At 41.5% G+C, this 23,489-nt stretch overlaps 1 protein-coding gene across 1 annotated transcript in view; it reads left to right on the top strand.

Annotated features, from left to right (window-relative positions):
• Positions 1 to 23,489, top strand: part of TNS3 (tensin 3) — a 105,394-nt gene that overhangs the window by 68,102 nt on the left and 13,803 nt on the right. Inside the window, exons 16-20 of the mRNA XM_010001533.1 lie at positions 10,380 to 10,551; positions 11,795 to 12,438; positions 13,069 to 13,155; positions 19,483 to 19,614; positions 22,572 to 22,667. Of these exons, the coding sequence (XP_009999835.1) occupies positions 10,380 to 10,551; positions 11,795 to 12,438; positions 13,069 to 13,155; positions 19,483 to 19,614; positions 22,572 to 22,667 (1,131 nt within the window). The remainder of the gene's footprint in view (positions 1 to 10,379; positions 10,552 to 11,794; positions 12,439 to 13,068; positions 13,156 to 19,482; positions 19,615 to 22,571; positions 22,668 to 23,489) is intronic.

The following is a 23,489-nucleotide window of genomic DNA, read 5'->3' as shown; positions in this document are numbered from 1 at the left end:
GGGAGGTCGGTGTGAGCGGTGCGGGGGTGCGGTGCGGGGTGAGCCCCGCGCTCCACGGGCCGCCCCGGCAGAGCAGGGCAGGGCTGGAACCTCCCGGGCCTCCTGCGGGCCGGGGAGGAGAGGGGAAGGTCCGTGCCGTGTGCTCTGCCGGCTGCAGCATCCGGAGAAGCGGGGGGGGGGAGAATTGTGCGCTGTGTGGTTATAGAGCAACATTTGGAGTCCAAGACAAGGGGTTGTATCAGCCTGATGAGCTTTTTGTTCTGTGACCGGTAACGGAGTGACCGGGCGTGAGGCGGGGCTCGTGGGCTTTGTGAGGTTAGTGTCTGCTGAGGACTCCAGTCTTCTGTGTTTGGTGGTGTTGGATTGTTTTCCAAGTAAAAGAAACGAGTACTGTAAACATAAATAATTGCTGACTATGCACAAAAACTTTGCCCAGGCCGATTTCTTTTTCCTCCCCCAAGCAGTTCCTAGTAATGTTATGCCAGCATTAAATTTCCTTTCAAAAGCATGAAAAATTAACTGACTTTGTAAACATAGGTCTTTCTTGAACGACGAGTGTCCTATAGTTTTCCTACTTTCTTGCTTAATGAAAAGGATGTTATTGTGCCACTAGCATCTAATTCAGACAGTACTTGTAACATATTCTTGCTTTCTTACCCCAGATCTGAATGTTTTGTCAAAATATAATACAGTATTAGGATAGCCAACTGTTGCATAGTATGATGTGCAGGATGCACCAGAATAAGAGTTAGAGAGTCTTATCCTTATGGCCTTAATGTGAACAATTTTTCTATTCAGTCAGTAGCAGCAGATGCTTGTGTAAGGACAGCAGCTCCAAGAAAACACAGCTTCATTTCTCAGTCCTGTTATGTGATACTGAGCAACACTGAAGATACATTGAACTGAGTTTGGTTTTACCTATTTAATTTCCAGATTATTAAAAGCAGCTTCTACTTTGAATAACCTTTAGATTTCTTCAGATGTTTAGATCTAATATTTAGATTTCTTTAGAATCCTTTTCTGATTCTAAAATGAAATTGGTTTATTTAGCCCTTGCTTTTGGTATTCAGGCTGCAGGGAGCTGGGTTCAGCCATTGGTTACAGGCAAGTGACTCCAGGAAAGTGCACAGGTTTAAAAGACTCATATTCAGGCATAATTTTTCTGACAGTAGGAGGGCAGGATCAAAGTGAGACTTTGGGTAGAAGGTCCAAGCATGTGATTGATGGTTTCCGTTCCTTCTGCTAGTTAAGTACTCCTCAGATATCAAAAGCTGCATAATTGGACCTTTCTGGTGCCTACTGGCACCAGGATACTGGACTGAGATAGGAAAAGGGGAGTTCAAACTCCCTCTTCTCTGTTTTTTTGTTGTTTGTTTTGTTGTTTTTTTTTCCCTTGGGAAGAGAAAATAGGACCATACCATGAAACTGAAAATCTCACTGCTGAGTCTTGGTCTTTGGTTGCTGGGAAGTCAGCCCCAAGTTCAGTCCCTTCTTCATTCACTCAGTATTTGCTGCAGTTTTCCCCCTCTACTCCTACCTTTGTTTCCTTTGCACTGGCTTTGCAATGGATCTGTCAATAGACAGTTGCATTTTCAGTTCAGCACAGACAACCTGGACCTGCATCTCCCACATCTCAAGCAATTTTAATAGATAATGAACTTGGGAGCACAGGACAGACAGTTTACTCTCTCTTATATAGAGGTGGTCCTTCAGAGTATTCTGACTGAAAAAGTGTTGTTATTTATTTTGGAGGTACTAGTTTGTACAGTTACCATTCCTACTGATTTTTTTTCTTGTAAAACTACTGCAATTTCATGTCACGATTTGATGAAAATTATTGTATTCAGCAGTGTGAATAACTGAAATTCCATTATGAGATAAACCACGATAAGAAGGAATTGGCTTTCTCTAAAAGTGACTTAACTAATTTGGTGTGAAAACTTAGTGCAGGCCTGTTAATAATTATATTATAATTGTTTTGTTGGTTTTAGTTTTGTTGATCACCCAGTGATCTGCTGTACTTAAAAATAGAACAGCAATGCTCTTGTTTATGCATTATGGACCGACAGTGGCTCTGTCCTAAAGAGTGTTTTAATAAATGTAATTTTGTGTTTGCATCTGACCCAGATGGCTTGAAGAGGTGCCCCCACAGCTGATGTGCATTCCTAAGAGAGCAAAGCTATGCTTAAAGTCAATAGCAGAGCAAGATCTTTTAAAATACATGAGAAGGCATGCACAACTTATTGTTGTGGTCCCTGGGGAAGTTTTCTTGAGTTGTGTTGTTGTTTTTTCTCTCTTTTTTTTTTTTTTTTTCCTTTTTTCTTTTTTTCCTGGTGCTATTTGGGAAAATAAATTAGTATAAGAAGGTCCTTCAGAAAAGTGTAAGAATTTTACTGCTTTGAAGATTCTATATTGCAAATTCTATTCAGCAAATGCAAGTTATTTGTATTTTGACATTTTGGAATGAATATATGATACCAAGTGTCTGTAAAATGGTGTAAGGGTTCTGTCAATGGAATGACTATTCCCTGAGTAGAAAAGAAGCCAGATAGTAAGATGTTCAGGGCAGGGACTGTGGGTGGGGAAAAGTGGGGTCTGTTAAATCATACTTCTGATACTTACCCTCTGCCTCTATCTGCACAGGGTAAGTGCAGTTAATTCCCTGATGCTAGAGTTGCTTGGAGATAACTTAAACCCTGGCATGGCTTCAGGGGCTGCATTTCTCTTACTGGCAGTAGCCTCTGTGGGTCGTTCTGGGAGCTAGAAGCTGAGAGCACAAGAATGTCCCAGTGTGCACCCTATCTTGTCATTCATCTTGCCAGCAGGCCAGAATCTCCCATGGAGGTGGCAAAGCGCCAGGCTTGCTCACCCAGTGCTTGCTGGAGAGGACCTGCTATGCCAATGATACTTCCTCAAGGGTCAACATGGATGATTTACAGCCCTCTTTAGGCATAAGGCAAGAATGGATTTTGTTTTACACATTTGAAACGTTCCCAAGACACAGTGCACGCTTTCTAAAATCACACAGTCATTAATCGCGTGAAATTAGCGTAGTTTAATTACTAACAGCTTGCGTTCTAGCTGTTGAATGTGTTGTTTCTTTCACCAAAAAAATGCTTCTGAGAAATACTTCATTACCTGTCCAGATTTACTGTTGTATTTCCCAGGTTGTCAGCCACCACATTGTTGTGTTTTCTGTAAGACCCAAGCAGTAGATGGGTAATCCACTGAGACCTTTCTCACTACTCTTTAATGAAGGAACTGAAGCGTAGAGGTTAGTACGTGGATGCCAGGGCCACTGTCCTCATAGCTTCTCCAGATTCAGCTTGGCTGAACTGTTACTTGCAAAGAGCTGATCCACTCAAAGAGGCATTAGCAGGATCTCCAAGCAATAATAACTCTTCATTAACAAACATGGAAAAAACCCTGTTGTTGTCTCTGTTTACTATTGGTGGGCTTTTAAAAAGTGAGGGCATTGCGGGTGTCTCCATGATGGTACATGATTTTGGCTTACAGTATGTTCTCCTTCTGAAATAACATACACAGTTGTGAAGAAAAATTTATGGATGTACGTAAAACTCAGCAGATTCCAGGCTCACAGAGAAATTAGCTCTGTTCCATCCATTAAAAAACAAACCACACAGAACCCCAAAACCTAAAACCCCAACATTTTATCCCTTAACTGCATGCCCTTTTTTCCCTCTCAGTCATCTCCAAAGTGCAGTGTGTGCACCTCAGGTGATGCACAGGATGATCTGTTGGGGTCTGGGAAGAAAATATTAGAATTTCTGTAGTAAATGTATACAATTAATAAATATACATATATTAAATGTTTGTGTTAAAAAAATTCCTATTGATGGGGTATGCAGCTAAAAGTTTGGAAATTACTGTGTTAGACTTCACTGTATGAGGAAATTAGTTTAACCATAGAAAGATAGGAATTATGTTTGGTAAAAACCTCTGGGGTTATGAAGTCCAATCTGTGGCTCAGAACAGACTGTAACAAGTACTGGATACTCTTTGTCTGAGTCAGGAAAACCTCCTGATGGAGGTTCCACTACAACCCTGGGTAAACTCTTCCAGTATTGCAGTGCCCGTTGTGACAATTCTCTTGATCACTAGAGTGAATTTCCGAAGACCTTTTTTCTGCCACTACTCAGAAAAATTGTCTCTGACTCTTCTGGTAGAGGACAGACCCTCTTCTATAGCAGTTTTAGGCTACCTTTAGATTCTCCACTTAGTAGCTTTTCTTCTCCAGACTGAACAATCCCAGGTCATCACAGGTTGTGTGAGCACAACCCCATGTCATCTTGGTAGCCTTCACTGGATTGTTTCCAGTTTCTCATGTTTCTGAACTGTTGGCCTAAAACTGCATTTGGTGTTCTGGAGGAAGCTTTCCCAGTATCAAATAGAGATGGGAAATAACCAGCTTCCTTTGGTCTGCTGGCCATGTTTCTTCTGCTGTAGCTCAGTATTCCTTATTTGGGATGAGAGCAAAGTGAAGACACAGCCTGATAACTACTGCAACTCCTGCAGCAGGGCTGCTAATTACCAGTTGGATCCCAGCCTGTATTGTTGCAAGGTCTTGTTCTGCTCTACGTACATATTTTTTTATTACATGTTGATCTTAAAATTTCTCTTGGTACAGTCCTCAAATTCAGCAATACTCATTGCTGCCAATTGTAAAGATGTGCTTAATATCTCTTTTCTAGTTACCAGTGTGGTTCAGTGAAGCAGTTATTGGTATGGACATTAACACTTATTTTAAGTTCTTAGATTTATTTTTTTTAAAGAAAATGAAAGATGTAGAATTCCAAATTTCTTATGAATTGATAATATGCAGTTGTGGGAGTTAATCTGAGCAAAACAGATACTTCATACTAACTGCTCAAGTTTTCTTCTACCTTTCCTTGTATGTATAGCATCTCAGCTCTGAGTTGAGACTAAATCTTCTGCAAGACACTCAAGTGAAAGGTGAAGTAAGTTGCTTAATGAGTTAATAAAATCTAATCTTGAAAAAAGAAAGTGGCCATCTTTCGATCCTTGGTCTCCTGGGTAAAGTTGTATCGCCAGATACTATTTCCAGAGAAACTTACAGTTACGTAGATGTGGGATGAAGAGATGAACAGCTTAGCACTGTTGTGGAATTTACAATGGCAATGATGTAAGCTGGATATGCTAGTTGGAGCCAGCTGGATGCCAAGATGCAAAATGCCTTGGGTTTTTTGGTGAATGCTGGGAAGCACTGTGTGCTTTTTTTTTTTTTTTTTTTTTTTTTTTTTCCCAGAGATGTTTCAAAGGAAAGATCTTGAGAGTACTTCTCTGGTAGGACAATTCTAAGGCAAGTTCAGGGAGAATGAGAAATATCAAGTCCTTAGTAGAAAGTAGCCATCCAAAACAAAAAAGTACTTCTACTGCATCAAGAAGCTACTGAACACACTTCCATTACGTTCCTCGATGCCTTGAGTTTCATCTGTGTAGATGAGTTTGTCAGGGAATCTGTCTGAAGGAATGGGTTTATCAGCTATTTGTGTAAACAGAAAGAGGTAGAAGTGGTGGGACCTGTGAATGAGAATGTTGATACAATGGATGTTTCACAGCCGCATCTGGTGTGGCTTCATGCAGATCTTTCCTGAGGATTTTGACTGGAGTTTTCAAGCTCATGAAGTGCAGGTTAGCTATCACCATCTTACAAAAATGACTACAAAGATGGGCATGTATAAGAAGCTGCTAAAATACAACATGGAGAGTAGAATGACTGTTACGTTAATTTTGCTGCCATTGTTTCCAAAGCTATGAGGTAATTTTGCTTTTCTGCTTCTTCAAGAAAGAGGAAAAGGAGTGTTTTTATGTATCTTTGTCTGGATCATGGCTTGGGTTAAGCCACTTGGGTTTTTTGGTGGATTTTTTTCAAGGTTCCTTTTCCTTTTTCGCTCTGATAGATTTAGTGGATTAAAATAAAAGTTAATCTGTAATATCGTACTTTATATGGCTGTATCTTAGAAACATTCAGGAGTTTCTGCTAACAACTGAAAGAAGCTTTCAGCTTTTACAAGTATTTGACCTTTACTGCCAAGTGGGAAAGTAGAAGAGCGAGCTGGTCGTTTTTATGCCTTGTGTGCAATCACAATAGTATTAATTTTCTCCCTGAATGTCACTTTTCAGTAGTGTGTCATGCAGAGTCCAGTTCCTCTCTTAGGTTAAAATTAATTATCAGTAATTGTAAATGTAGATAGGAAGGTCTGAACTGGGTGCATGAACATGAATGATCCTGGTTTTGTTATGTCACTTCTTTAAGTAGAGAGCTGCACCTTTACATTGTCAGTGTTCTCACAGATACTATGATTAATGATTCTATTAGATGAAGGGTTATCAGCTGACTGCTGAGTGTGGACTTGGCATCAGGCGATAGAGAGGACATAGTTGAAATACTCAGCAAGCTTGTTTGTAATTTAGATATAAATAAAGTTTCTTCTGTGAGAAGTGGCTTTCAAGTATACTTGTTTCTTGCCTGGGAAGAGTTGTACAGAGCTTATGTTCTTTCTGCATATTACATACCAGGCTGCTATTATCTATTTACTCTTAGTTTAGTATTTTACACCAGTGAAAATTGTGTGTGAAGAGAAATGCATATGTGAGTGTGACAGTGTTCCTTACCTCAAGCAGTGTTCAATGCTCTAAAGGTAATAGCAACAGTCCAAGGCCCAAAACAGGGAGAAATCAAGTCTTGGTCCATTTATTCAAGCTCATACCATTATTGGTGGGAGAAGGAGAGGACTTTGCTGTGTGACACATAGCTGAGATCACATTAGAGTGGGAGAAGATTTAAAGCTATTTTAGAAGGAGTCCCACTCCACTTCCTGCCCTCAAGGTCTTAGTAACTGGCATCCAGTGATTCCCCTATATAGTCTGTTATCAGGGGAACAGACATAGAGGCATGAAAACAAGCAAGCATATGGAGTTAAGCTTGTGATCGTAATTCCCGTGCCTCCAGGGAATGCATTAACCTCTCCCATAAAATAGCAGTCATCTCAACCTGCAGCATAACTGGGAAGTATCTGCAGGTTCACGTGCAGGGATTAAATGTTGCACTTATGGTATTTTGACTTACAGATGCTGCTACAGATGCTGGTAGATTCAGCTGCTTTTAGCCTAGTGAAAATTGCTTTTCTGAGGAGGCTGTAGTAGTCTTCAGATGAACAACATTAGTTTGACTAACTCACCTTTAACTAACTGGCTTATTCTCATATAATAGTTAAGTCAAAGTAGTATTACTTTATTATATATTGAAATAATTACTCAAGGCTTAAGGCCAATCTTACATAGTACTTGGGTAGACAGTCTGTCTTTGTAATACTTGCATAACGAAGCATCACTGATTTCAGTAGCAATAGGGCCTAAATCATGGTTTTATGCCACCAGCTTTTTCTGACTGTATTTGCACCAGTATGAGAATTACTGTAATATATCTAATCTATTAGATAGATACAGAATCAGATTTCAAAGCTCTTCCACACCACCCACATTTCTGCAGTATTTCCTTAAAGTTAACTTTTGTGGCTGGCATGGATATAGTTAAAGTAATGTGGATAGTTAAGAGTGCTGCAGTTTTCTAAGGTTTCCCGCATAAAATTAAACGTTTGCTCTGTACAGTATGTGTGCTATGTGAGGAATTAAAATGGCTTTCAGTCAGGGCACTGATTGTAGATTTTCTTATCTCAGGCATTTGTTTTAAGTACTTTGCACCCTCCTCATTCAAATAATGGCAGAAGCAGGCTCTGCTGTGCATTGAAAGGAAAACAAGATTGATTTAGACTTTTTAAAGTGATGATCACAGAAATAATGAGAACCATCCTTATGGGAAATTTCCTCATGGAAAAGATGCATTACCATGTTCTTAACTATTTTTAGGACTGCAATTCTTCTGTAACTTACATTGGTATTTTTTCCCACTCAGTCTTTTGAAGTCTGTTTACTCACAAGACAGCAGTTTGAGGTTGTCTTATTGTGTTCCAGTCCTGCAAGTGTAGAGGTCGATAGTGCATATTCAGGTGCACAAAGCTTTTCAGACATTTGCAGCATCTTAGTGCATGGCCTTTTCTGTGGTAGAAAATACTGTTGAACCTGGTCTTAAGTGAATAGATGATGGATTGCTTTAGGCTGTCGAAGAATAATTAAATGTAATCCTCATTAGAGTCTGACTGGTTTTTAAAGTGCGCCTCTAAAGAAGGGGATTAAACTGCTCCTGTGTAAAGCTCTTCAGTAATAGCATTCACATTATCCTTCATTCAAATGCATAATTTTAAACTATACTCCGTAATATTTATGTCCAGTATAATTAGGTTGAACATAGTTCACACTTGAATCAATTTAGAAACCAATTACTCTGATGCTATTTGCAAGCTGTTGGAATAGTTGTGCTTACAGTTTCTTTCCTTTTTGTCTGTGGTATGAACACAGTCACACCTGAAAACTGTAGCTGTACTGCTAACTAGATCCTATGCTGTTCTGTGCTGCTTAGCTGCCTTTCAACCCTAGTTCTGTCCTTTTCTCCTCAAGTGAGTAGAAGAGTGAGAGAAGACTGGCTCTCTCACCTTCATTCCCTTCCATCAGGTGTTTCTGCACAGTGATAATATGCCCCTGAGCCTTCTCTTCTCCAGACTGAACAATACAAGCTCTCTTAGCCCCTGCTCCCTGTGAATGAGGCTCCAATCCCAGTGATGTTCTAGTCCTGTTGATGCTCCAGATATCTTTACGGCCTTGTGCTCGACTTAATTAGGCAAGTTCCTGTCTCTCTTGTACTGGGGAGCCCAGAAATTGACATAGAGCTACAGATGTGGCCTCAGTAGTGCTAGGAGGAGAGGAAGGATTACCTCCCTTGACCTACTTGCAAGCAACATCCTTTCTGATGCAGCCCTGGATACTGTTGACTGCCTTTGCCATAAGGTTGCGTTGCTCATTTATGGTCAGCTTGCTGCCCATCAGGGCCCCCAGGTCCTTTTCTGCAGAGCTGTCTTCCGACCAGTCAGCACCAGCATGCACAGGTGCCTGGGATTCCTTTCCAGGTGCTGCATTTGTACTTCTTGAGAATTTTTTTGGCCCATTCCTCCCACTTCTAAATGGCAGCACAGCCATCTGTTTGTCAATCAACTCCTCATAGTTTGCTCTTGTCAGCCAACTTGCTGATTGAACTTTCTTCCATCCAAGTTGTTCATGAAGATGTTGAACAGTATTGGACTCAATATCAACCCCTGGGGTATAATGCTACTGAGTTGCCTCATAGGGATCTTGCTGCAGCTGATCACAAGCCTCTAGGCCCAGCCATGCAGCCAGTTTTCAGACCCCGTCTCTCTGTCTGCTTATCTAATCCAAGCTTTGTCAGCTTGTATATGAGGATGTTATGGGAAGTCACAATAAAAGCCTTAGTAAAGTCAAGATAAGCAACATCCACTGTTCTTTCAGCCACTAAACTAGTCAGGTCACTGAAGAGTTCTATCAGGGTGGATAAGCATGATTTCCCCTCTGTAAATCCTTGCTGACAGCTCTCAGTCATCTTTTCCTTCATGCGTTTGGAAATGGTTTCCACGGTTAGTTGCTCCGTCACCTTCCCAGAGACAGATTAGGCTAGCCAAGTCTGCAGTTCCCTGGATCATCCTTCATCTCCTTCTTGCAGATAGTAGTGACTCTTGCTGCCTTCTGATCTTCAAGGATCTCCCAATTGTTGTGACCTTTTAAAGATTACCAGGAGTGGCCTTGCACTGCTTCTTGCAGTTGCAGCCTATTAGGCCTCCACGGACTTACATACATCCACTTTAAGTGCTCCTTAGCTTGGTCCTCCCCTGCTAAGGAAAGTCTTCCTTGATCTGGATTTTTCCTCTGGTCTCAGGGGTCTGAGATTCCCAAAGGCCTGTCTTATTGGTAAAAACTGAGGTGAAGAAGGTTTTGAGTACCTCAGTACTTTCCATATAATTTTCCACCACATCCCCTGTCCTGTTCAGCAATGGGCTGAATGAGGGCTAAATTAATACTCCAGTTTTCTATCACTTTGGTGCTTAAGTGCACACTTGATGTTGTGTACAGTCACACCGGACACTTGACTAGACATACCTGACATACCCTTTTCATCGTAAGGGCTAGAGAATGTACCCAGGAGAACTGATTAAATAGTTTGAGTGGTGCAGTTCTGTAATCTTTATTCCTTCTGACATTTGTCCTGCTGGATGTTTTCAGCAGTCAGCATACTGTTGTGAAATAAAATGTTACTGCTCAAACATTAAGAGAAAAACATGTTGTTTTTATAAATACTCCTTTCATTACAAGGCACATAAATCCAAGGCTTGTTTTTTAACTTGCTTTTTACTTTCTTTCCTTTATTGCAGAATCTCAAAGTTGCACGGAAGCCATTAACCACTCTATGGTGATGTCTGACAGCACTGTGGGTACTAACCCTACTTTGTTGAGGGCCAACATGCAGATGGATCCTTCCTTTCAGCATTGTTTTGCATCTTCATATGTTGTTTCAAGTAACAGTCTTATCCCAGGTGGAGAAAGGTAAGAAAAGATTCTCCTACCTTATTGTTTAGTTCTTGTAAATATAGTTTCCAGCCAAAATGTTATGCTTGCATCTTCATTGCAGAGCATTTGTTCAAGGGCTTTGAGTTTGGTTGTGACATTTAATGGTGATTTTGTCTACCAGCTGGAATTTTCCCCATACACAGATGTTATTTGTATTTCAGGGACACAATTACCTTTGAAGATAAATAAGAATACAAAAATAAATAGGGATTTATAGCTCAGTTTATTTTGTGCTAGCATAAGCTCAAACATTTTCCTCTGTGCTTAACCAGTAAATCATAAGATTGAGCAAAGTATATTTCCATTTTCTGAGGAGGAGGCAATGTAACATTTCTTTCTAAGTGGATATGAATTATCTTGCAATGTATTTGTTGTCCTGTTTACTTCAAACTTTATCTAGAAAATTTTGTTCCCTTCTTTCTAAATATTTTTTCTGTCATTTTTCATTTCACCTAGCAGATAGCTACAGCTATGGCTTTTTTTTTCTTGCAATGATGTCTTCTTCCATTTGCTTCCCTTCCATTTCTTTGTAGGCCTTCTACTTTGTTTGAGTCTACTGATACCCATTTCCACAGCAACCTTTTGAATTAAAATCCTTTGTCTTTTCATGTATCTATATACTCTCCTCTTTTTTTTTTTTTTTTTTTTTTTTATGAGCATAAGAGACTCTGCACGTGAGAGCTTCTGTGACTGTGTCACTTTGCTTCCATAAACCTCTGCCTTTGATGGCAGCCTTGGCTTATGAAATTCCTTCCTTCAACTGCACTTTTTCAGGTAGCACTGCAGCTCACCATACAGAGATCTCTAGGACCACCATATCTGAAGAAATTCTGCAAAAAGCCTCACTGAATTGATTAGTATTAAAAGTATCCTTCTCAAACAGCTGGAAGGAAGAGTATTTTTAACTGTGATTAACTTGTTGGCCTGGTTGCAGTGCAAATTGCAACCACCAGCATGGCTAAGTGGAGGGCGAGTTGAGGCAGAAAAGCAATGACCTACACTGAAAAAAGAAGGGCTGGGGCTGCAATCCTTTGATCCGTCTGCATCACCAGGTCCAGCATATTGTGAAAGAGCACCCTTAGCTTCACCACGACCCTTAGTCGTGGGTGAGGTGATTCATTGCTTTCAATGATTGCTGCAGTGTGGGTTGTGCCGTGACATTTTAAATGAATGGTTTGTCGTTTGATTTTCATGTTTAATTTTTGCCTTTTTTTAACAGCTCTTCTGCAACACAACGTCCTTGGCTTGAAAGCAGTGCCAAAGCTTCCCAGTCGCTCCAGCTTTCAGTGGGAAACAGCAGGCTGCCAGGAGGTTACCTTGTGCCCTCTGAATTTTCAAACACCATGCAAGATGTCTCTCTCTTGTCTCATTTCCAAACACCAGAACTGCAAGTTGTCACCCTGAGCAGCCTGGAAAATTCACTAGCAGAGCCACAGCAAGAACCCGCTTCCAGCAGCAGTACCCGGGCCTACCTGAGCTACACTGGGGGCAACATGGGCAGTAGGACCCCCCGAGAGGAGAAGCAAGCTACTTTCATAGCCAATACTGGCATCTCTCCTAAAAGCATGAGTTTATCAGTGGCAAGTGCCGAGGACAATGGCTTTTTGACACAAAACTTTCTTACAGTGACCCCTGGACACGATAGCCAGAATAGTGTGGTTCAGCAGCACCATGGTGGGAACCTACATACTCAACCACCTCTTCCAGAGAAAAAGAGGACCTCTGAAGGAGACCGTTCCTTTGCCTCCATCTCACCTTCTTCAAGTGGCTTCTCTAGTCCCCACAGCGGAAGCACAATCAGCATCCCATTCCCAAATGTCCTCCCAGATTTCTCAAAAATGATAAGCACTTCCCCAGTGTCAGGTAGGTTCTCCATTAGGGAAATGCAAAATACATTAGATGGTATGTGAGAGTATAGGAAGCATTTAGGAGATGTTAAGGGGGGTGAAGTGTAAAAAAAAAACCAAAACAACAAACAAGAAAAAGCAATAGAATAGTACAGAGGATGTGAATGTTTGCAGTAAGTGGCACCTGTTTACTTGCTGGGGATGTATTATTCAGAGAACAAGGCTGCAGAGTTCTTTCTGTGCCAAGGGCAGCCTAACTTGAACGGCCAAACCAAAGCAAGTGGTGTGGTACACTTCTTTTAATAAGGGCTGGCTTCTCTCTGCACTTTTCTAGACTTGTGTCAAGAATAGTTAAAAATATGGATGTGTATTCACGGGACCTCACTGAGAAGCTTTGTATTTAATACAGCTGTATAAATGTATGTGTGTTTATTATTTTATGGGATTTGCAAAATTAAACATAAAAAATGCTTTCAGAATCATAGTGTATAGTATTATATATGCTGGTTTTAAAACAGAGTTTCTCTAGATTGTTCTTTTAATCATGATTTTTTAGATTAAGGTGGTTGGAGGTTGGAAAGAAAGTAAAAAATGCTTCTGTATTTTAAAAAAATTATTTACATTTTTTTTCCTTTTTATTTCACAGAAAACACAGCTGATAAACATGTGACCGTAAAATTTGTCCAGGACACATCGAAGTTTTGGTATAAGCCAGATATTTCAAGAGAACAAGGTATATCAATTGATACATATACTGGCAGACTCATTCACAGTAAGGCTAGATGATTAGTTCTTTTTTAATATATATACCTGGTGTATAAAACAAAAAGAAATACGAAGCCTAAAAGGGCCACAGACACCTTCACTTGATTTCTTTTCTCCAAAGGATGAAATTGAGTGGAGGGCAGCCAGTCCTTAAAAAAAATAAATTAAAAAATCATCAGTTAATCAGACAAATAATAGAATCATGGAATGGTTAAGGTTGGAAGGAACCTTAAAGATCATCAGGTTCCAACCTCCCTGCCATGAGCAGGGACACCTCACACTAGACCAGGCTGCACAAGCCTCATCCAACCTGGCCTTAAACACCTCCAGGGATGGGGCATCAACAACCTCCGTGGGAAATGTATTCCAGCACATTACTACCCTCATGGTGAAGAGTTTCTTCCCGATGTCTAACCTTAATCTACCCTCCTTCAGTTTAAAACCCTTGTCCTGTCACTGCCTTCTCTGGTGAAAAGGCCTTCCCTGCCTTTCCTGTAGCCCCTTCAGGTACTGGAAGGTGCTATAAGGTCTCACCAGAGCCTTCTCTTCAGCCTTCTCCAGGCTGAACAGCCCCAACTCCCTCAGCCTGACTTCACAGCAGAGGTGCTCCAGCCCTTTAATCATCTTGATGGCCCTTCTCTAGACCCTCTCCACATCTTTCCTGTGCTGAGGGCACCAGAGCTGTACGCAGTACCCCAGGTGGGGTCTCACTAGAGCAGAGTAGAGGGGCAGAATCACCTCCCTGGCCCTGCTGGCCACACTTCTTTTGATGCAGCTCAGGATGCAGTTGCTCTCTGGGCTCCAGCACACACTGGTGGCTCATGTTGAGCTTCTCATCTACTACCACCCCCAAGTCCCTCTCCTCAGGACTGCTCTCCAGCCATTCTCCCCCCAGCCTGTATTTGTGCCTGGGGTTGTGCTGACCCAGGTGCAGGACCTTGCACTTGGCCTTGTTGAACTTCATGAGGTTGGCACTGGCCCACCTCTCCAGCCTGCCAAGGTCCCTCTGGATGGCCTCCCTTCCCTCTAGGGTGTCAACCACACCACACAGCTTGGTATCATCAGCAAATGTACTGAGGATCCACTCAATCTGACTGTCCACGTCTTCAACAAAGATGTAAAACAGCACTGGTCCAAATACTGACCGCTGAGTAACACCACGCATCCCTTGCCTCCATTTGGACACTGAGCCGTTGACTACAACTCTCTGGATGCAGCCATCCAGCCAATCTCTTACCCACTGAGTGATCCATCTGTCAAATCCATGCCTTGTCAGTTTGGAGACCAGGATGTCCTGTGGGACAGTGTCAAGTGCCTTGCACAAATCCAGGTGGATGACATCAGTTGCTCTGCCACATCCACCATCTCTGTAGCCTTGTCATAGAAGGTCACCTGATTGGTCAGGTATGATTTGTCCTTAGTGAAGCCATGTTGGCTGTCGCCTCTCACCTCCTTATTTTCCATGTGCCTTAGCAGACTTTCCAGGAGGATCTGCTCCATGATGTTGCCAGGCACAGAGGGGAGAGTGACCGGCCTGTAGTTGCCTGGGTCTTCCTTTTTCCCCATTTTAAAAACAGGGGCTGTGTTCCCTTTTTTCCAGTCGGCAGGAACCTCACCAAATCGCCATGACCTCTCAAGTATGACGGACAGGGACTTAGCAACTGCATCTGCCAGCACTCTCAGGACCCGTGGATGAACCCCATCAGGTCCCATGGACTTGTGCACCTTCATGTTCTTTAGATGGTCACAAACCTGTTCTCCTCCTACAGTGGGATGTGCTTTGTTCTCCCAGTCCTTGCTTTCACCTGCTGTGGCCTTTGTGATGAAGCTCTAGCACTTGCCAGAGAAGGTTGATGCAAAGAAGTCACTGAGGACCTCAGCTTTCTCAATGTCCTGTGTAGCTAGCTCACCCATTCCCTTCAGGAGAGGGCCTATGTTTTCCTTGGTTGTCCTTTTCTCCCCAGCATACCTATAAAAGCTTTTCTTACTCCTCTTAATATCCTTGTTGAGATTTAATTCTAGCTGGGATTTGGCTTTCCTAACCTGCCTGTTTTAACACCCTCTCTGTAATCCTCCCAGGGTACATGCCCTGGCTTCTACCCTTTATCTTCTTCCTTCTTTAGTTTGAGCTTTTCTAGGAGCTGCTCGCTCATACATGCCAGCCTCCTGGAGTTATTACCTAACTTTCTCCTAGTTGGGATACATCGCTCTTGGGTCTGGAGATCCTTGATCCTGGAGATCATTCAGCTTCCATGGGAAACCTCTTCCCTCCAGAATGTTATCCCATGACACTGTCTTGGGCACATCCCTGAAGAGGCTGAAATCTGCCCTCCTGAAGTTAAGGGTAGTAAGCTTACTGTGAGCCCTTCTTGCTGCCCTAAGGATATTGAACTCCACCATTTCATGGTCACTACAACTAAGGCTGCCCTTGAGCTTAGCATCCCTCACCAGGCCTTCCTTGTTGGTGAGAACAAGGTCCAGCATAGCACCTCTCCTTGGTGGTTCCTCAATTACCTGGAAAAGGAAGTTGTCATCCATGCACTCTGAACCTCCTGGATACTTTATGTGCTGCAGAGTTGTCCCTCCAGCAGATATCAGTGTGGTTGGAGTGCCCCATGAGCACCATGGCTTGTGAATGTGAAGCTGCTTCTATCTATATGTAGAGTGCCTCATCTATACTGTCCTCCTGGTCAGGTGGTGTGTGTCACATCCCACAAAGTGGGCATGGCTCCCCAGAGGTGGGGGCCCAAAGTAAATATAAGTATCTCTTTAAACAACCCATTTGGTAAGATGGAAATCAGGAAATCTCTGTGCGGTACTCCAAGGGTGAGAACGATTACCCAGGAGGCTTTCACAAAACACACCTTTACTTAAAATTGAATAAGATTGTCAAAAGTAAACCACAGTATATTCTCAAAAGCAACGGATTGCAAATAGAATAACTTAGCAAAAAGATACTTTCAAGGCAATAGATTTTGACTTAGAAAGCTTGAGGAAATTGTCAAAACAACATATTACACCTGACAGAACTTAACAAAGATATCAAAGCAACAGCTTACAATTAGCAAAATTTGTCAAAGCAACAGGTTATAAAAATTCAATGAAGATAGAGACTATGTTACCCTTATGTGCCGAGATGAGGTTAGAAACAGAGAGAGGGAGAAAGAGAGAAAGAAAAAACAGGTAAGAGAGGTAAAGAGGGATAGAAAAGATAACTCCACCCTTGGATCCAGTGATGATCTTGGTAGGAAGATGTGGTCCTTGAATGGTGGATGTGCTCCAAATGTCTGAAGCCTGCATCTTTTATGCTACCTGGCCCCACCATTTCAGGGGAGCTTGCCATATCTTGCAGAGACTCAGTATAGAGTTTTAGAGTGTTTTAGAAATGAGTCAGTGGGGCATGGGAGTCCAGGTGACCACCTGGGTTGACCGAGCAATGACCCTTAGCTCTGCACATGCACCCTGTTGGGTGATCTTACAGAGGCCTTACACAAGATGGCATTCTGTCTCCACAGGGTGCTGCCTGCATGCCAGTGTTCATTGTTAAATAAGGGCAGTGTCCTGCATATCAGAGTGGCCACCAAAGGAGAGGATCCTTGTGCGAGGACAGTGTCCAGCTTACTGGGATGACCACCAAAGGAGGGGCTCTACTTGCAAGACCAGGGCCCAGTTTATCAGGTGGTTAACCAAATGAGGGTCTCTCCTTGTGAGAACAGGGTCCAGGTGGCTTATCAGATGAGGATCCTGCCTGAGCACAATGTCCATTTTGTCAGGGTGGCTGTTTTGAGACAAATATTCATTTAGGGACGCTACAGCCTGTAGCAGACCCCCACTGTAATGTCACTTGTCCCTGCCTTCCCTTTAACCTTAACCCATAAGAACTCAGTTGGCTCCTCATCCATCCCCAGGGAGAGTTCCATACACTCACTGGTCTTTGACATAGAGGGCAACACCCCCACCTTGTCCTCCCTGCCCATCCTTAATTATCAGCCTAACTGAACTAACTGCAGAGTAATTTAAATCTCCTTGTGGTAGCTGCTGCAAATGCGCTTTCCTGAAAATCTCCAGGTTTTGGAATGGCAGATATGTGTGTTGGAGTACCAGGCAACTGTCTGCTCTCAGATGCCTTGTGAGTACAAGTGTGCTACTTTGGCATGACCTCAGCCATGTATGTTCCCTGCACAGATAATAGATCTAGAGATGCCAAATACCAGAGAGTGATTCATTAGCTAGAAGTCATCATGAAAGCATCCTCATATACCAGTCGTTCTGTAGCCTGAATTTCATTGTCAGCTGCAAGTGAAATACATTATTTCTCAAAGGCCATGAAATACCACGCCCCCCCGGCAACAGCAGCTTTGTACAATACAGACAGTACATCTATGTGTAGATGTGTTATTGAACGAGATGGAGAAAACTCTTACTATTCATCTGAAAATGTATGCATAGGAACTTACTCCCTGCCCCTACATAATGCATAAATTAAGTGTTCTGAGTGCTTTGCAAATGCAATTGGTCTGACAGTGCTTGTGTCTGTGTTCTAATATTCAACTCTACTGAATTGTTTTTAAGGAGTCATGGCAGGGTTTTGAACTGAGGTTCTTAAAATGTAGTTGTCAAAAAGGAAAATGATGGATGAGTTCTGTATTGGAAAGAAAGTTCAAGCTAAACAAAAATAGCCTTCAGCTAATGGCAAATGATGAATTTATGTCTGTTTGGTTCATATTTTCTCAAATAATGAGAATCTCTCTTATAGTATATTGGTAAATATGAGCCCATGGAAAAGAAGGTCATAGAAATAGATCATTAATTCGTCTTTTGGTGACATTTTGCCAGTCCTTTCACTTCAGTCCCCTTCCTCTTTTATGCTCCTGATCCATAATGAGAACTGAGTCTTTAAAAACTTTCCTAACTTGATGCAAGTCCAGAGAGGGCAGTAGACCATAAAGGAAGTTTAAACCTAGCTGCTTGAACAAATTAAAAGTAAATATTCCCAAACTTTTAGTATGCCTCTTTTCATCCTACCAAGTAAAATTCCTTTTAAAAAGTGTTTTAAGATACTGTTGCTGAGGAGGGAGCAGATTTGTACTTTTTTCCTGTGCTTAATGGACTCCTACTGTGAAAAATTATTACTGTCCTCTTGCAGATTTAGAAGTGTTACTAGAATACTACTGAATAGCAAGGGTTTACATATTTACCTTCTTCTCTCAACCCATAGCAAGTTATTTTGAAATTCTTTGTTTTCTTTAGCATCTGACAGATGAATAGAACAGAATGTATAAGCATTTGCTTTACTCACTGAAAAGAGGAGAGGCGATTATGTCTCAATTTTCCTGATTTTCATATCCATTATCATGGATAAAAAAATGTGTGTGTCTGTCATGTAATAATTGCTCGTGCCTTGCAAAGTACGGCTTCATATCCTATATGCATAATTTCCGTGTTCTGTGTTAAGGACTCCAGGGTCAAATTTCGGCTTTTCCTTGGGTTTTTTGAAGGCTTGCTGATCATTAGAAACTCTGGAAAGTTCCAGAAAGTTTAAGGAGGAAAAAAAAAAAGCGTAGTACTGAGGCTTTATTCAGATCAATAATTGGATGAGCTTTCTGTCTTTTTTCAAAGTGTGAGCATAAGATTTTGGGCTACTAGATTTCAAAGTCAAAAGTAGGCTTGTGCAAAGCAAGAGCAGTTGCCCTGCAAATTGTTCCCCCTGGGGTGGACTTCATACCACACTCCAAGCAGAGATCACAGAACATAGACAAAAAATATTTGAATGCTTGGACAGTGAAAGAGCAAATATTCACTTAACATCCCTTCCATTGCTTTAGAACTAGTAAAGGAGTGAGATTGCTCTGCAGGGACAGAAACTTGGTGGTGCATTCTGAAGCTGCACAGGAAAAGAAAAATGGTGCTGTTTAGTCAGCCTGGAAATTACAGAGAGCTGTGCTCTATGCCATGCTTCTAACAAGCTTACAAAATGTAAGCAGGAATTGGCTTGCTCTTGGACTGGTCATAGGAATCCTGGTGGGACCTTCACATCCTTCTCAGTTTACAAGTTAGTAGGGATCTGTTCTTCAGGCTTCGCTTGAAATAAGTGTATGTGAGATTTGCACAAGAAGTTTTCACTTGTATCCCCCAAATGTGCTTGGTTGTGTTCTGTTCTACAGCTGTGGACACTGAGAAAAGGATTTTACTTCCTTTTGTCTCCTACTAATGATAGATGTGCAGTCCTCTACTTTTTGGTTGTGTGCATTGTGCTGGAACTGTTTTTCTCTCTCTTTCCTGGAATCCCTTGCAGCCATTGCAGTTCTCAAGGACAAGGAACCTGGTTCATTCATTGTTCGAGACAGTCATTCTTTTCGGGGAGCCTACGGCCTAGCAATGAAGGTTGCTACACCACCTCCTACTGTGCTGCAATTAAACAAGAAAGGTACTATTTGCCTTTTATCTATTGTTTAATAAGTCATACATAGCAGGAAGTCCTTTTTACTGCATAATAACCCCCCACCTCCTGCTTCTAGTAAGTGTAAATTGAATTATAGGCTCCATGTGGGACCTTGTTAAATGGCACTGAATAAGTTGTCTGTTGTAATTTATAGTTTTACTGTGGCTTGTAAATGTGTGTTCATTGTGACTGTGTATGTATTGTGCCTTATAAACCGAACAGAAAACCTGTGTCATCTCAGTATAGTCTAGAGAGGAGAAGACTGAGGAGGGATCTAATGAATGTCTGTATGTCTATAAATACATGAGGGCTGGGTGTCAAGAAGGCAGGGACAAGTTCTTTTCACTTATGCCCTGTGACAGGACGAGGGGCAATGGATTCAAACATAAGCACAGAAGTTCTGCCTCAACACGAGGAAGAACTTTACTGTGAGGGTTACAGAGCACTGGAACAGGCTCCTCAGAGAGGCTGTGGAGTATCTTTCTTTGGAGACTTTCCAGACCTGTCTGGATGCCTTTCTGAGTGATCTGCCCTAGTTTTGTTTTTTTTTTTTGTTGTGATTGTTTGTGGATTTTTTGGGGGCCTGCTCTGGCGGGGGGGTTGAACTCGATGATCTTCAGAGGTCCCTTCCAACCCCTAATATTCTGTGATTCAGTAGTTGGTCCTCCCTAGCAGTCAGAAATCTGCGTTTCATCCACATACCACCATGTGAAGCTTTCACTTGGGTGGAAGGTTCCATTTTTGCAATATATGTGTGTCTGAGGATATTCCCTAAGGAAAGATGGTAGTTTTTAAAAGAAGTGACTCATTGGAACAAGTTACCCAGGGAGGCTGTGGATGCCCCACCTCTGGAAGTGTTCAAGGCCAGGTTGAATGGGGCTTTGAGAAACCTGGTCTAGTGGGTGGTATCCCTGTCCATGCAGGGGGGGCTTAAATTAGATGATTTTTAAGATCCCTTTGGACCTAAACCGTTCTGTGATTCCAAGTGATTGAATATGCCTACTCCCCCAGCTCCAGTCCTTGCACGTATGACTTGTGCCTGATAGTTGTGAAAGGTAAAATGATAAGAACATACAGAAAGCATTAATCAATGCATGGAAACTCAGCAGCCAGTATCTTTATCTTCCATTTCTGTTAGTAGTGGGGTGGTTTTCATTGCTGCTTTCCTTTCAGAAGCTTATATTTCATTAGTACTTGCTGCCTGGTGAGGTAAGCATCTGAGGTCATAGGAAATCAGTCAGTGGTTCCTAGTGTCATCAGTAAAAGAAAAATTGGCTTCATGATGGCTCAAACCAGGACAGTTGTGGAGGTATGGCTTTGTCTGGTTTTGGTTGGTTGATTGGCTATTGTTGAGCTTTTTTTAAGATTTCATGCTCCCTCTGGGGCATGGTTACCAGTCCACCTCTATTACAATAACACTTCCAAGTTCTGCACACTTAATCTGGTATGTTGAGACAGTTTCTAGTGAAAAATTGTCAAGTGATCCCTTTTATTGTCAAGAAACGCCAGCAGAACCACTGTCACGTCTTATTAAATGAGACAACAGGGATGCACAGAGGTGCTGATAACAAAATGAGGTGAATGGAGAGTGGCTATAGGTGTTTTTAGTGATCTTTTTTATTACCAGACTAGTGAAGTCCAGGAATACATGGAAGTTCAAACTCTACTAGGCTTTAAGTGCTAATTTTATGGTAGTTGTACCACAGATGGGTGGTAATAAGAGAAAATTTTAGTTGAGACTCTAGCATTATTCCACTTCTTGCTCTTTGATACTTAGGGTTTTTTTTATTCCCACAATGTCATCCCAGAAGGCACAAATGTGTTCAGTTTCCTGCAGGGTTTCTTGTTCCTGGCTTCCTCTTCCCACATGCCCTTGTAGTAATTTATTTTTATTATTGTGAGAGCATAACAGCACACAGTAAGCAGTTCGAAAAGGTGATGTTTGCAATATTTGCTTGCATGGAAGTTTCTGCTGTCCAGATTAATGTGTTTATCTGTATTATGCTGAAAGCCCTTGAAGTCATGCGTTTTCTGAGCTGTCTGATAGATCAAAGGGAGCATTTGTGTTTGTGACTCTTTTGTTATAGATTGAATAATAGAGTAACTTTGTCCCATTGCTATGAAATAACTCTTTAATTACATGGAAAGAGATACAGTTTGTAGTCAGGTGTGAAATACTGTGAACCAGTCTTTCAAGAAATAATGAAGCTATCTTAAATATATGTGTACATATGTATGTATATGTTTAAAACAATGCTAAATCTCAAGGGAATATTTATATGCTTCGTGGACTGTGAATCTCCTAATTACATCCAACTCAAATATTTTTATTTGTCCTGGATTCCTGAGAGATAAAACTTGTATTTAAAAATCTAGTGAAACCTAAGTATTTCATGTAATTGTTTTCAGGAGCTAACACTTAGTGTAAAACTGCAAACATTTTTAAACTTAAAAATTCATGGAGTGGCTTGGCATCATTACCTTTGTGTAGCTAAGTCTGCCGTTGTTTTAATTTGGAAGTTTTGTGAGCAGACCTGTCACTAGAGATCTATGTATTTTATCATACTTTTATCCCCTTGTCATATTAGATACAAGCTCTTCTAATGAGCAAGTGTGTCAGAATTTCTAACCATTGACATCCCAAATTTCTATTCCTGTATGTAGTTGGGACCATGCTTGGACCTTTTGGACACCAGTGTATATTTGGACGTTAGTCAATTATGACTCTGGTTGTCTAAAGTGAGCTATTTGTTTATTTTTTGAAAAATGACCTTTTTACTAAGGCTTGTAACCTTGCAGCAGAGCAGATCAAATGTATTCTTTGCATTCTGTATATAAAACATTTGGTGATAATGTGAAAAACTGGTTCATAAAGACCTGCTAACTTGTGAAACTGTTGTTTGTTCATTGCTTCTCTTAATGAGTTTTCTTTTTCAACACAGTTGGAGATTTGTCAAATGAACTTGTAAGACATTTTCTGATTGAATGCACTCACAAGGGAGTACGCTTGAAAGGATGCCCAAATGAACCATATTTTGGTAAGTACTGTGCATCACAGGGACAGAAAACGGAAAGCTTGCATTTGCCAGAGCTATTTTATAGACTTAGATGGAGTGCAAATGAGAGAATATTTTGCTCAAATCCTGATGATTTCTGTAGGAACCCAGTCTAAGGTAATAAGAGCCTCGTATGCATTTACCTAAAGTATATGTGCAGGGCACTCTAGCATAGATGCACATGGCCGAGTTTCAGGCATTCAAGCTTGTCTTGCCACTACCAATGGTATTGCAGACAGCTGAGCTGGATGACTGTTACAGCAGTAGATTCAGGAGCTTTGCCTTATTTTGTCCTGTCTTATGTTTATATTGTATACTGGGTGGCTAAAATGACACCAGAGTGGGACATTCATAAAGTACATGATGTACTTTTTAGTCAGCCTACCTAGTGCAATATAATGAAAGTGCACTACTTGTGGCAGATGTCCAAACACCTATCTAGCTACTCACTCACTTGCCCTCCTCAGCAGGGCAGGAGGAGAAAACAGGATGAGAAAGCTCATGGGTCAAGATAAAAACACAGAAGTTGCTAACCAGTTACTACTGTGGGCTAAAAAGACTGGTAACTTGGAGAATATTAGTTTCATTTATTGCCATTTAAAAACAATATTCAGGTATTGAATAACAAAGAGAAATATTAAAATAACACACTTCCTTCCCCTTTCCCAAGCTCAACTTCACTGCTTCTCCCCCAGCTCTTCCCCCAAATCACAGCAGTAGAGCAGGGTGGGAAGGGGGAGCGTATGGTCATTACAGGACAGTTTCTCTCTGCTGCTCCATTACTCTCTCACTTTTTTCCTGCTG

This window comes from Chaetura pelagica, unplaced genomic scaffold (genome assembly GCF_000747805.2).
Source record: "Chaetura pelagica isolate M959 unplaced genomic scaffold, ChaPel_1.0 scaffold7, whole genome shotgun sequence".
Lineage (NCBI taxonomy): Eukaryota > Metazoa > Chordata > Aves > Apodiformes > Apodidae > Chaetura > Chaetura pelagica.
This window is presented reverse-complemented; position numbering and strand designations above follow the sequence as displayed.